Here is a 13,347-nt window from a genome sequence, read left to right as displayed (position 1 = left end):
AACAACAACAACAACAGGAGCCAGGGTCAGTTATGTAAGTAGCCACCTTACCTGAGAAGTAGAGATTTACTACTATTTTTTCACACTTTACTATAGTACCAAACATGTTTGCATATTATACTACCAATTAAATTATCTTGCTGAGGTACATTCCTGAGGCACTCATTTGTATCATTTATAGCCTTCACAACCTCTCCTTACTTGGAACTTACTTGTACTTTGATTTTCATCTTTTATGATCATAGTACTTCCTATCTCTGTATTTAGTTATATATGTATATTCTGTCACATATTTTATAGGTTCTTGAAAGGAGGATTGATTTCTTTTTTCTTCTGTAGAATAATACAATTTGAAGGAATGATTGCGTATAGTAGTTAAAATCCCAAAATCTGGAATCTGACTGCCTGAGTTTCCATCTGACTCTTCCATGTAAATGTTACCTTGGAAAATAAGCAAAGTCTGTTCCTTTTTCCTCAACTATAAAATGATAGTACTAGTAAGCAATAGTTCTGACCACCTGATATTATTATGAAAAGCCTTAGAAAATTTCTTAAGTTCTACATAAATTTTTTTTTATTAATGATATAGAAAATGATAGCAGGTTAACTCTTCTTACCTAACTCTTACTACCACTTCAAATAAGTAGGCATCTCTCCAGTCCTCATTTCATTCTGATGTACTTAAAGAAGTGACTGTTTCTCTAAGGTAATTTTTACTCATTCCTAAAGTACTTAAATTTCAAACTGGCAAAAATTACTTTTATGCTCTATGTGGAGCTAATTTGCTATTGAACATCCATCAGAATTATGACAAAACATTTTTTAAATGATTATATAGGCCAATGTGATAAATAAACCAATTTTCAAAATGTGTATGTAAGAGAGAGCAATCTACATCCTTAGGAATGAACACCACCACCTATGAAGTGACCTGCTTCCCTCCACCCGCTAGAAAGTCAATCCTCTAGATTCAGCTCTCAATGGAGCATCTAATCATAACAGTCCACACTGTGGAAACTTCTAGTTTGTTGTACTTTCAATGAAATTATTTTTGTCTATAGTTTATCTGCTTGTAGATACTCTAGAGCCACTCTCATTTGCTTCATTTAGCCTTCATTTGTTCTACAGAATAACCTTGGTGGTTTTTTTTCCCCAATAAAATGCAAATATAGAAGGAAAATGTTAAACTATAAAAGACTAAGGATTTATCAACTACTGCACCTAAAACTCAATTCAGTCATATAAGCAAACAAATACATTTATGAGACCATTGGAAGTTTGAATGCTGAATGAATATTTGATGTTTAAAAAACTCAAACCTCGCTGCTGTTGAGTTGGATCCAACTCATAGCGACCCCTCCTTGGGTTTCCAAGGCAGTATCACTATGGAGGTAGATTGTCCAATCTTCCTTCCAAGGAGTGGCTGGTGGATTTGAACCACCAGCCTTCTGGTTAGCAGTCAGATGCCTTAGACATTTGCTGTTTGGGAGTTTTTAAAAGCATGAGATAATGATACTGGACTTAGTTCGAAATAAAGAGTCCTTAGCTTTAGTAATATACAATGATGTATTTATAGATGAAATGATAGGATTTGCTTCAAAATACTGTGTAGGCAGGTGGAATATTTGGTGGCTGTATAGTGAAAGAAGACTGATTCATCTGGTGAAGATGGGTGAAGAGCATATGACGGGTCATAATACTATTATGTCTGCTTGTATATACATTTGAAATTCTCCATTTACAAAAATGTTTAACACTTATACATTTTTTTCAGACATATGCTTTTTAAACATATAATTTATCTGCTTTTATATCTATTTGTCTTACCTATTTTTTAACCAATATCATTTTATTATAATGATGGCAATAATTACACAATGTCATAGGACTTTTGTTTTGTTTTATTATGGTATGGGTCAGAGTTTACAAAGGAAATTAGTTTTCAACAACTTAGACACATTTAGCTTTGTTAATATTAGTTGCAATTCCCTTAGTGTAACAGCACTGTTGCTGCTGCTGCTTTGGATTCCCTGTATCCATTTGTCCTTCTCCCATGCCCCTTCCTGCCTTCTCAGCTTTGTTGTGGGGCAAATGCTGCCCTATTGGTGGTGTATGGTTAATTGTTGTGAGAAGTATATTCCTCACAACTGTTATTGTTCACTATGTAGGTCTGTCTGTCGTTTGGTTACAAGGTGATCCCCAGGGGTCAGTTCCAGGTTTGAAGGGTATCTAAGAGCCACAGTCTTAGGGGTTCTACCAGTCTCATGTCATATGGTATTAAACATACATTTACTTTGAGATGTCTTTTCAATAGCCACTCTTAGTCAACCTTGTGGACAATAGGGCATAGTTGAACCAGTCATTTCCATTTTCATGGATGAGAAATATAATCTTTGGCTGTGATATATTAAAGTTGGCCAGTGTGTGGATTAAAGCCTCAAACTGGGTTGTTTTTTTTTTTAAAACCCCATACTCTAATCAGATAACTGCTAGTACTAAATTGCTAATTACAGTTTTTCTCTGATTCAACAGGAAACCTTTGTGCTATACTCAAAGAGCTGGCTGCTGACTTGACTGCCCCAGATATCCAGGTGGCAACGTCCACATTTTTACTTCCTCCTCTGTGTCATCAGGATGATCTCTTGATATTGAGTCCCTTACTGCAAGAAACTGACCATAGATTTATTGAAGAACAAGTATGGTCATTTTCAATAATTCTTGGGAAGATTCAAGCAGTGATTAAAAAGCCTGAAAATGATTTTTTTTTTTTTTCTTAGCTCCTGCTTGGCAGTGGTGTTGCTTGTGGAAGTCTTGAGTATGACCCTTATTCTTTATATGAGAAAGATGTAGAGGGAGATTCGGTGCCTAAGCCTCTACCTCCAACACTATCAATTATTAGCTCTGCAGCCAAGCTCTTTGGGGTTGTATGTTCTCATGTGGGAGAAGCTCAAAGGTAAATTTATCTTCAGTAGTTTATTTATCCTGAAATATAATATGTAAGTAATTGTATCAGCAAATGTATGATCAAGAACTAGTGGGTAAGAAGAATGTTGTCAGGTCTCCTTGATATTTAAGGTTTCTGATAGAGTACAGGTGAAGGTGAGATGTTGTCTCTGTGCCTTTGAGTTGATTCCAAATTACAGTGACCTTGTAGGACTGAGTATAACTGCTCACATAGGGTTTTCCAGGCTGTAATCTGTACTGGAGCATATTTGCCCATGGTTAGCTTATCAGGTAGCTGAAACTTTAATGAAAAGGTCTGTTATGATACAAGAACAATGAGTTATTGTTACAAAGAAAAACATTGGGATTCTAGATTAGCTCTTAGAGACTTTCTTCCCTTAAAGGCTTTGTAATTTTTACTCATTCCTAAAGTACTTAAATTTCAAACTGGCAAAAATTACTTTTATGCTCTATGTGGAGATAATTTGCTATTGAACATCCATCAGAAGAGCTATTACAGGCCAAGGGTTTAGTCTTCAGATTGACTCAATGAACTTGAGCTTCGTAAAACCAAAAGTTGATAATGATCTTTTACTAAGAATAAGCTTCTTAATTGATAATGGGAGATAATACTTTCTCTGAGATCAAAATAGAGTATTCATATCTACTATCCAGGAAACTTTGTTATTACCTGAGAAACTAAATGGGGAGTGAATCTCTCCTATAGGCTTTGCTGGTTAGCAGTTTACAGATTAATTCTATCCAAGATCATTTGTTCCTTCATTTTTTCTCTCTCCTCCCTCCTTCTCCTGCCCATTCTCTCTTCAACCAACCCCTTCTCCCATGCTAACTAACTATACATTTTACCAGATCATAGTTTTTATTATATAATTTCATCCAGTAGGTCCTCCACAGGATACCTATGAGAGAATTTACCTTGGCCTCTTTCATAAAGACTTAAAAGAAATTTTTAGTCTTACCAGCAACATTTTGGAAATGGGCCTTAGAAAAGTTTACTCCAAGTGGTTACAAAAGTAAATCAAATTTATTTTGATTTTCACTAGCTTCAATTTTAAAAAATGACGTTTTCCTCAGAAATATTTATGACCTGTAACTCCCTGTGTTTACTATAGCTATAAAATTACAGTTATAAGATACTTTAAGATAATATATGACTAAATTATATCTGACTATTATACCACTGAATGTTAAGAGAAAAATCAGGAGAATCTAGAGTATTCAAAGAAGCATTCAGGAGGAAGATGATGTTAGAACTAGTCTGTAATTATAGTATTTTATAGAATATACAATTTAAAATAAATTGGACTAAAAATAAATAAATTGGATTTATACAGCAGTAACTACTATGGGTGGTGAAAATGGATAAATAATCAACTCGTAGCCAAGAGGTTGATGGTTTGAACCCATCCAGAGGCACTTCAGAAGACAGATATGGTGATGTGCTTCTGAAAGGTCACAGCCTTGAAACCCTATGGAACGCAGTTTACTGTGACACACATGGGGTTGCCATGAGTTGCAGTCAACTCAAAGGCAAATAATGACAACTTCTATGGATGAATCAGGCATGGCCATGTGAGCAAAAGATTTAAATTAACTAACTTCTTTTTGATAGGTCCAAGGTAAAAAGCAAAAAGGAAAAAAAAAAAAAATTTCTTACAATCTTTCCTATTAAATAATAATAAAAAAAAAAAAACCCAAAACCAAACTCAGTGCCATTGAGTCAGTTCTGACCAGTGACCTCTTTTGGGTTTCCAGAGCAGTAAATCTTTACAAAAGTAGATGCCCAGTCTTCCTTCTGTGGAGTGGCTGGTGGGTTTGAACTGCCAACCTTCTGGTTAGCAGTCAGATGCCTTAGGTACTACGCCACCAGAGCTCCTTATAAAATACTGATAGCTATTAAAAAGTATTTCATTACACTAGTTAATAAGATGGGAAAATTTCTGAATGTTTAAAAGAACAACCAAAAAATGTATATATACCATTTTACTAACAAGTAGTATAACCATTCATCTGAAAGTTTGTTGTACTGTGGTGGCTTGTGTGTTGTTATGCTACCAATATTTCGGATACCAGCCGAGTCACTCACGGTGGACAGGTTTCAGCAGAGTTTCCAATAAAGGAAGAAGGACATGTTAGTCTCCTTCTGAAAAAATTGGCCGTTGAAAAACTTCTGCATAGCTGTAGAGCATTGTCTGATATAGTACTGGAAGATGAGACCCTCCTTAGGTGGGAAGACACTCAAAATACAACTTGGGAAGAGCTGCCTCCTCAAAGTAGAGTCAACTCTAATGGATTGAAAGTCGTAAAGCTTTTGACACCTTTATTTACAGATGTGGCATAACTGAAAATAAGAAAAAACAGGTTCAAACATCCATTAATAATCAGAAGGTAGAATGTACAAAATATGAATCCAGAAAAATTGTGAGCTGTCAGAAATGAAATGGAACACATAAAGATCGGTATTCTGGGCATTGTTGTTGTTGTTGTTATGTGCCATCGAGTCGGACCCGACTCATAGCGACCTCTCCTTGGGTTTCCGAGGTAGTATCACCACGGAAGTAGATTGCCCCATCTTCCTTCCGAGGAGTGGCTGGTGGGTTTGAACCACCAGCCTTCTGGTTAGTAGTCAAGTGTCTTAACCACTATGCTACCAGAGCTCCCATCCTAGGCATTAGTGAACTGAAATAGACTGTTACTGGCCATTTTGAATTGGATAGTCATATCTGCTGTGCTGAGAATGACAAGTTGAAGAGGAATGCCATTACATTCATTATCAAAAACATTTCAAGATCTGTCCTGGAGTACAGTGCTGTAAGTGATAGGATAATATCTATACACATGTAAGGAAGACCAGTTAATACAACTATACAAATATATACACACCAACCACTACAGCCAAAGATTAAAAAATTGAAGATTTTTACCAACTTCTGCAGTCTAAAATTGATGAAACATGCAACCAAGATGCATTGATACTTACTTTTGATTGGAGTGTAAAAGTTGGAAATGAAGTAATTGGAAAATAAGACCTGGGTGACAAAAACTATGCAGGGCATTGCACGATAGAATTTGCAAGGCTAAAGATTTGTTAGTTGCAAATATATTTTTTCAACAACAGAAAAGGTGACTGTACATGTGGACCTTGTCAGATTGAATACACGGAAATCGAATAGACTGCATCTGTGGAAAGAGATGATGGAGCAGCTCAGTATTTATCAGTCACAAAAAGACCAACAGCTGACTGTGGAATAGACCATCAGTTGCTCATATGCAAGTTCAAGTTGAAGCTGAAAACAATTAAGCCGAAGAGAGTCGAAATACAACCTTGATTATATCCCACTTGAATTTAGAAACCATTAGAAGAATAGATTGGACCCTTTGGACATTAATGACTGAAGAGCAGATGAGTTCTGGGAAGATATCAGGGACATGATACATGAAGAAAGCAAAAGTTCATTTAAAAGACAAGGAAGAAAGAAAAGATCAAAATATATATTAGAAGAGATACTGAAACTTGCTAATAAACATAGAGTAGTTAAAGCAAATGTAAAAAAATGATAACGTAAAAGAGCTGAACAGAAGACTTCAAAGGGCAGCTCGAGAAGACAAAGTATTACAATGAAGTGTGCCAGTAACTTGAGTTAGAAGACCAAGAGGTAAGAGTACACTCAACATTTCTTAAGCTAACAGAACCGAAGAAAAAAAATTCAAGGCTCCAGTTGCAGTATTGAGGGATTCTGTGGGCAAAATAAGGAGCTCTGGTGGCATAGTCAATAAGGCATTTGGCTGCCCTAAGTCCTTTTTGCACTGTGCCACATGTATCAAAACATTCTTATTACTATTATTGTATTATTATGTTAAAGGTGCTTTGTTGTATCTGGAAGTGTTTCTTCCAGTGTTTTATGCTTGGAAATGGATGTTATGTGCAGAGATGAACTTTTGACTAATGGATGTCAGATACAAACCATACCTGTTTGACTCACATACAATTTAGACTTAGACAGATTTAGAAACAGAACTTTTTCATAATCTGGGACTGCTTGTAGTGTGGTTTTTCCCACAGTTCGTAGTGATCACAGTTTTTATTTGATCTTCTAGATTTAACTTGATTCTATACATATTCCTTTCCCAACTCATATGATACACACAACCTCAAACTTTCCTTTTTCTCTTTTTCCACTGCTGATTTTTTTTAAAGGCATAGTGCCCATATCTATTCTGCTTTGAAAGTAAAATTTACATAATTAGGCTTTGCTGGCTCATGAGAATGACAGAAATCTGGTTAAAGGTTCAGAGATATTATTGGAAATACATTAAGGCTGGGTAAAATATACCCATGACCCATCGTTGGCCAATTATGTCCTGTTTTTACTCATTGGAAGCCCTTGTCCCTTATGATCAACAGTTACGTTTGACTGCCTACTACATGCCAAACATAAGATACTAGAGATAGAAGATAAATAAAGCACATTGCCTACTGTCAAGATAGTTTACAACCTAAAAGTTAAACATTTTTTCAGTTTTTCTGATTTAAAGGAAATTGTTGTTAAGTGCCATTGTTTCAAGAGAAGGGGTAAAGGAAGTGTGGGACTTTGAAACTGTTTAAAAAGGAGAAATTTCATAGTCAGATAAATAAATACATGTATATTTTTAAAGGATTATGCTACTTCTTTATAACTTGGTGCTAACTTTAAAATGAAGCAGTGTATTTGAATCCGTATTAGCAGTAAGAGCAAAAAAGTTGGTGTCAGTAACTTTAGAAATGCTGTTTTTAGAAATTAGTTAATAAAATACTTGAATTTGTCCAGATACATGTTTAAATGATACATTTGCCTTTTTTTACAAAATAATGCTGCTTTACCTATTGTCATTATTAACATCAAATTATTTTTCTATCATTCATAATATATTTTCTTTTCCTAAAATAATTCAGGTTTTCAACAACATTTTGCCTCATTTTAGTAGCTCCAACAAAGTAATACAACAAAACAAATTAGCGGTATCTTTATTAATAAATTCACTGTCTTACTTATTTGCTTTTAAATCTTGTTTCTTCTGATTTTAGGCTTCTTACATTGGAACAGCTTTTGGACAGTATAAAGCACACAAAAGGAGCTCGTCAGCAAGTAGTTCAATTACATGTTATTTCTTCATTTTTGAGTTTTTTGAAGGTAATCCTATTTTTAAAATATCCATATGTTTACTTGATTGTGTGTGTGTGTGTGTGATCAGTTAAGGGGGTAGGAGGATGTTCTTTTTAAAGGTCTAGTGCTCCCTGCCACCCCATTTTCCTTAGTCTCCTGATAAAAATATCTCAAGATTTAGAATTGTCCTTTTACTTTTTATCCATCTAAAACTGTTAGTTAGGAATCAAACCCTGGCTGAGAGCCATGTCTTAACCTACTGAGCCTAATGTTCTAGACCATGTATCACCAAACTCTGGCCAGTGGAACAGATATAGCATGCTACCTATTTTTCTATAGTCTGCAAGCTTAGAATGGTTTTTACATTTTTAAATAGTTGAAAAATATCCAAAGAAAGATACTTTTTTGTGATGTGTGAAAATTATGAAATCCAAAATCATTTTTCATAAAATTATATTGAAATGCAGTCAAACTCATTGATTTACATATTCTCTGTGATTGTTTTGATGCTCAGCAGCAGAACTGAATAGTTATTAGAGACCATATGACCCATAAAACATAAAATATTTACTGTTTAATCTTTACGGAGTTTGCTGACCTCTGCTTTATGTTAGTGGCTCTCCAAATGTAGTCTGTGAACCAGTAGTATCAACCTTATCTTGGAATTTGATATAAATGCAAATTATTAGCCTCTACCTCAGACCTACTACAGCAGAACTTCTCTGTTTTTAGAATTGTTGGAAATAGTTGGTAAAAAATTCTAAATGACTTAAATTTGGTCCTTGCCTTGGCTTAAAGAAATGAATCTATGAGGCTTGTGTTTCTTATAATATTCAATTCTTCAAATTCTTTTCTTTACGGCTATCCTTATCACCTACTCTGTAGGTACTGTGCTAGGGGTTTATGTGAAATATAATTAATATTCTTGAGAGCTCATTGAATATCACTAGTGAGAGCTATAAATAAGAACTATTTCTCAGATTCCTAATGACTAATGAAGAATACAGAAAAAGAAAAGCTCAAAAACTCAGCATAAAAGAGCTAGAATGAAGGGGCAACCTTCTCAATCAAAAAAAAAAACCCAAACCCACTGCCATAGAGTCATAGTCACTCATAGTGATCCCCATTGGGTTTCCAAGGCAGTAAATCTTTATGGAAGTAGATCGCCCCATCTTCCTTCCACAGAGAGGCTGGTGGATTTGAATACCAACCTTGTTAGCAGTTAAATGCCTTAAGCAGTGCACCACCAGAGCTCCTTATTAATAATCCAAACTGAGATTTATATCTATGTTTTATAGTTATTTCCACTTGATCCTAATGATAATGCCCTCAAGAAAATTTATGAGATTTCATGTTTAATAGTTTTTGCTATCAGTATTTTGATATATTAAACTGCTTGTAAGTTCATAATCTCATTTTTTCAAGTTGTAATTGCCTTGAAACTTTTTACACTTAATTTTATGTGTTTTCATATTTGATTTATTATTCTCTATTGGTTTAATGTGATTGTTACTTTAGTTGATTCATTTTAAATTACAGTTTTTAAAACTTCATTTTCTACTAGCAGACAAGAGTATTTTTAGATCACTCTGGTGGTACAGAGCCTAAGGCATTTGACTGCTAACCAGAAGGTTGGTGGTTCAAACCTACCAGCCACCCCTCAGAAGGAAGACTAGGCAATCTACTTACGTAGAGATGCCGCCTCGGAAACCCAAGGAGGGGTCACCATGAGTCAGAATCCACTCAACAGCTATGAGTTTAGCATATAAACATTTCATAAAAATTTGTTTAATTGTATTGCATTTCTTTCACGTGAAAGTATATATTTAATATGAATATAGATTTAGAAATGATCAGCTTAATTAAACTTTGGGCCTATGTAGAAAATCCATAATTTTTTTTTTCAATACTTTAGTTTTGTTGCTGCAGTAGCACATTTACTAGCTATGATCATTTCACTGTTTTGGCCATAGGTCCCAAGTGCTAAAGATTTACTGCAAATGACAATTTGGGGTTACAAAATTATTCTCTAAAAATTCATTTTCACCCCGAAAGATCATATAGTCTTTAGTACTTACATCTTTTATTTTGAACCATTCAAGTCAGAAAATAATCTATCCATATGTACATGAACAAAACTATTAAGGAATCAGAAAAAAAGAGCTTTAGATTTCTTAGGGTGGTGTGTTTGTCAGTGCTTAGCTTTTTTGTTATTTTTTTAAGAGGTTTTTTTGATAGAAAATAAAAACTGAAAATCTAGAAGCAGGCATGTGACTTAGCACGAATTTCAAAACTGGAGTATCTATAAAAATCAGGTAAGGGGGTATTGAAGATGAAAAACAAACTTGAAAAGACCATGAAGATATTATACCTTTATAGACTTTTAGTGTTTAGCCTTAAGACTTTTATTAAGTCTAGAGAAGAATATACAAATTATTTTTATTTATTTCTTTGTTTATTTATTATTATGATTTGGGTGAAAATTTACAGAGCAAATTCACCTTCCATACAGCAGTTTACATCCACTTTGTCTCATGACATTGACCACAGTTCACCACAATGCACCAGCTCCCATCCCACTTCCTCCCGACAGTCACCTCTTCCTTCTGCCTGTCCCTCCATGTACCCTTGCCCCCTGAGCTGTCTCCCTGTGCATAAACAGCCCTTATTTCTCCCATGATTGTTTTCTCCAAGGAGTGTATTTACCTTAGGTAAAAGTTCAACTCCTATGCCTGTCTTTTGGTTGGCTGGAAACCACAGGTGTGGGTTCAATTCCAGACGTGAAGGGCAGCTAGGGGCCATAGTCTCGGTGGTTCCACCAGGCTCTACCAGACCAGCAAACCTGGTCCCTCTTTTCTTTTTTTCCAAATGCTTTTGAGTTTTGTTCCACATTGCTCTCCCTCTCTATCCAGGATTTCCTAGTAGATCCCCCTCTGAGTGGTTGACATTGGTAACCGGGTACCATCTGTTTCTTCTGGTCTCATAGTCGGGTAGGCTGCAGATCGCATGGTGTACCAGTCGCTAGGACTAATTCTTTCCATGGATCTTTGGTTTTCTTCGTTCTTCTTTCCACTGGACAAAGAGAGACTCATTGTTGCATATAGACGGCTGCTTACAGTCTTTTAAGATCCCAGTCGCTACTCGCCAAAGTAGGAGGTGGAACAATGTTTTATGTAGTTTGTTATGCCATTTGAGCTTGATGTCCCCTGTGACTATGGTCCCAAGCCCACAGGTTCAACTACTTGGTCCTCTGGGTACTTGGCTGTGACCAAGAAGTGACTACAACCTTGTCCATTGTCAGCTCTACTATACACCTGGGAATTCAGATTATACAAATACACTTATAGTACCATTGTCTGCCAACCCTATACATGGTCTTGGGTACCCTCACCACTTCATAGACATACCTAATAGTTCAGGCTGTCCACCTATCTATCCACCCATATAACCATATTTGCCTTCACTGACAGTGCAGTAGTGTATGTGCAAAAGGGTTCATCCTTGTTGTCTGTACCACCCATGTACCTCTCTATGTCTTCCTCTTCCTCGATGCCACCATGTTAATCACTCACATTTGGTACATTGCCCTTTTCTTCACCCAGACCAATACTTATCTCTACCTATCTAACAGTATTCCCTCCCCTCCCCTACTACCCCTGGTAACCAACAAAGAAAATTTCCTTCCATACAAAAACCTTTCCTTGATTTTTACAATAGCAGACTAATACAGTATTTGTCCTTATGTGATTGACTTATTTCACTGAGCATAATGTCTTCAGGTTCATCCACGTTATGCAGTGTTTTGCAGATTCTAGGTTATTCTTTAGGCTTGCATAGTATTCCATTGTGTGTATGTACCAAAGTTTGGTTATCCATTCCTCAGTTGATGGACACCTAGGTTGTTTCCATCTTTTGGCTTTTGTAAATAGTGCTGTGATGAACATGGGTGTGAATATGTCTGCTCTTATCATGGGTCTCACTTCTTTAGGATATATATACCTGCTAATGGAATGGCTGGGTCAAATGGTATTTCTAATTCCAACTTTTTAAGGAGTCACCATACTATTTTCCACAATGGTTGTATCATTTTACAGTCCCACCAGCAGTGTATGAGAATCCCAATCTCTCCACATCCTGACCAGCATTTGTTATTTTGTATCTTGTTGAACTTTGCTCCTGGAGCAAGAGGGTATCTCGTTGTTTTGATTTGCATCTTTCTAATGGCTAATGATGGTGAGCATTTCTTCATATGTTTGTTGGCCACCTGAGTATCCTCCTTGGTGAAGTGTCTATTCATGTCTTCTGCACATTTTTTTCATTGGATTATTTTTGTTGTTGTTGTTATAGAAGTGTTGGAGTTTTCTATAAATTCTAGAGATAAGTCCCTTGTCTGATATGTCATTGCCAAATATTTTTTCCCAAAAGTAGGTTCTCTTTTGACTCTTTTGGAGAAGTCTTTTGAAGCACATAATATTTAATTTTTAAAAGGTCCCATTCATCTAGTTTCTCTTCTGCTGTTTGTGAATTTTGGGTTAAGCTTGATAGTCTATTTATGCCATATATTAGGGCCCCTAAATTTGCCCCTAGTTTTTCCTTGAGGAACTTTATAGTTTTAAGTTTCACATTTAAGTCTTTCATCAATCTGGAGTTAGTTTTTGTGCATGGCGTGAGGTACAGATCTTATTTCATTTTTCTGCACATGGATATCCAGTTTTGCCAGCACCGTTTATTAAACATTCTCTTCCCCATTTAATGGATTTCGGCCCTTTGTCAAAGATCAGTGGACCATAGGTGGGTAGATCTATTTCTGCATTCTCAATTCTATTCCGTTGCTTTATACCTGTCAGTATACCAATACCAGGCAGTTTTGACTACTGTGGTTGTATAGTAGGTTTTGAGATTTGGCAGTGTGAGACCTCCTACTTTGTTCTTCTTCTTCAGTAGTGCTTTTTGCTTATCCAAAGTCTCTTACCTTTTCGTATAAAGTTAGTGATTGGTTTTTCCATATCCTTATAAAATGTTGATGGGATCTGGATTGGGATTGCATTGAATATATAGATTGCTTTGGGTAAAATTGACATTTTCACAATGTTCAATCTTCCTATCCACGAGCATGGTATGTTCTTCCACTTATATAGATCTCTTAATGGTTTCTTGAAGTAGTCTTTTATTGTTTTCTTTGTACAGGTCCTTTGTGTCCCTGGTAAGATTTATTCCCAAGTATTTTATATTTTTGGTA

The 13,347-nt window shown here is 35.7% G+C and overlaps 1 protein-coding gene across 1 annotated transcript in view; it reads left to right on the top strand.

Annotated features, from left to right (window-relative positions):
* Positions 1–13,347, top strand: part of HEATR5A (HEAT repeat containing 5A) — a 174,357-nt gene that overhangs the window by 86,712 nt on the left and 74,298 nt on the right. Inside the window, exons 14-16 of the mRNA XM_042780649.1 lie at positions 2,533–2,696; positions 2,778–2,953; positions 8,030–8,135. Of these exons, the coding sequence (XP_042636583.1) occupies positions 2,533–2,696; positions 2,778–2,953; positions 8,030–8,135 (446 nt within the window). The remainder of the gene's footprint in view (positions 1–2,532; positions 2,697–2,777; positions 2,954–8,029; positions 8,136–13,347) is intronic.

This window comes from Orycteropus afer, unplaced genomic scaffold (genome assembly GCF_000298275.1).
Source record: "Orycteropus afer afer isolate SDZICR_OR568_19922 unplaced genomic scaffold, OryAfe1.0 scaffold00051, whole genome shotgun sequence".
Taxonomy (NCBI): domain Eukaryota; kingdom Metazoa; phylum Chordata; class Mammalia; order Tubulidentata; family Orycteropodidae; genus Orycteropus; species Orycteropus afer.
Note: the sequence above shows the minus strand (reverse complement) of the source record. Positions and strands in the feature narration are given on the sequence as shown.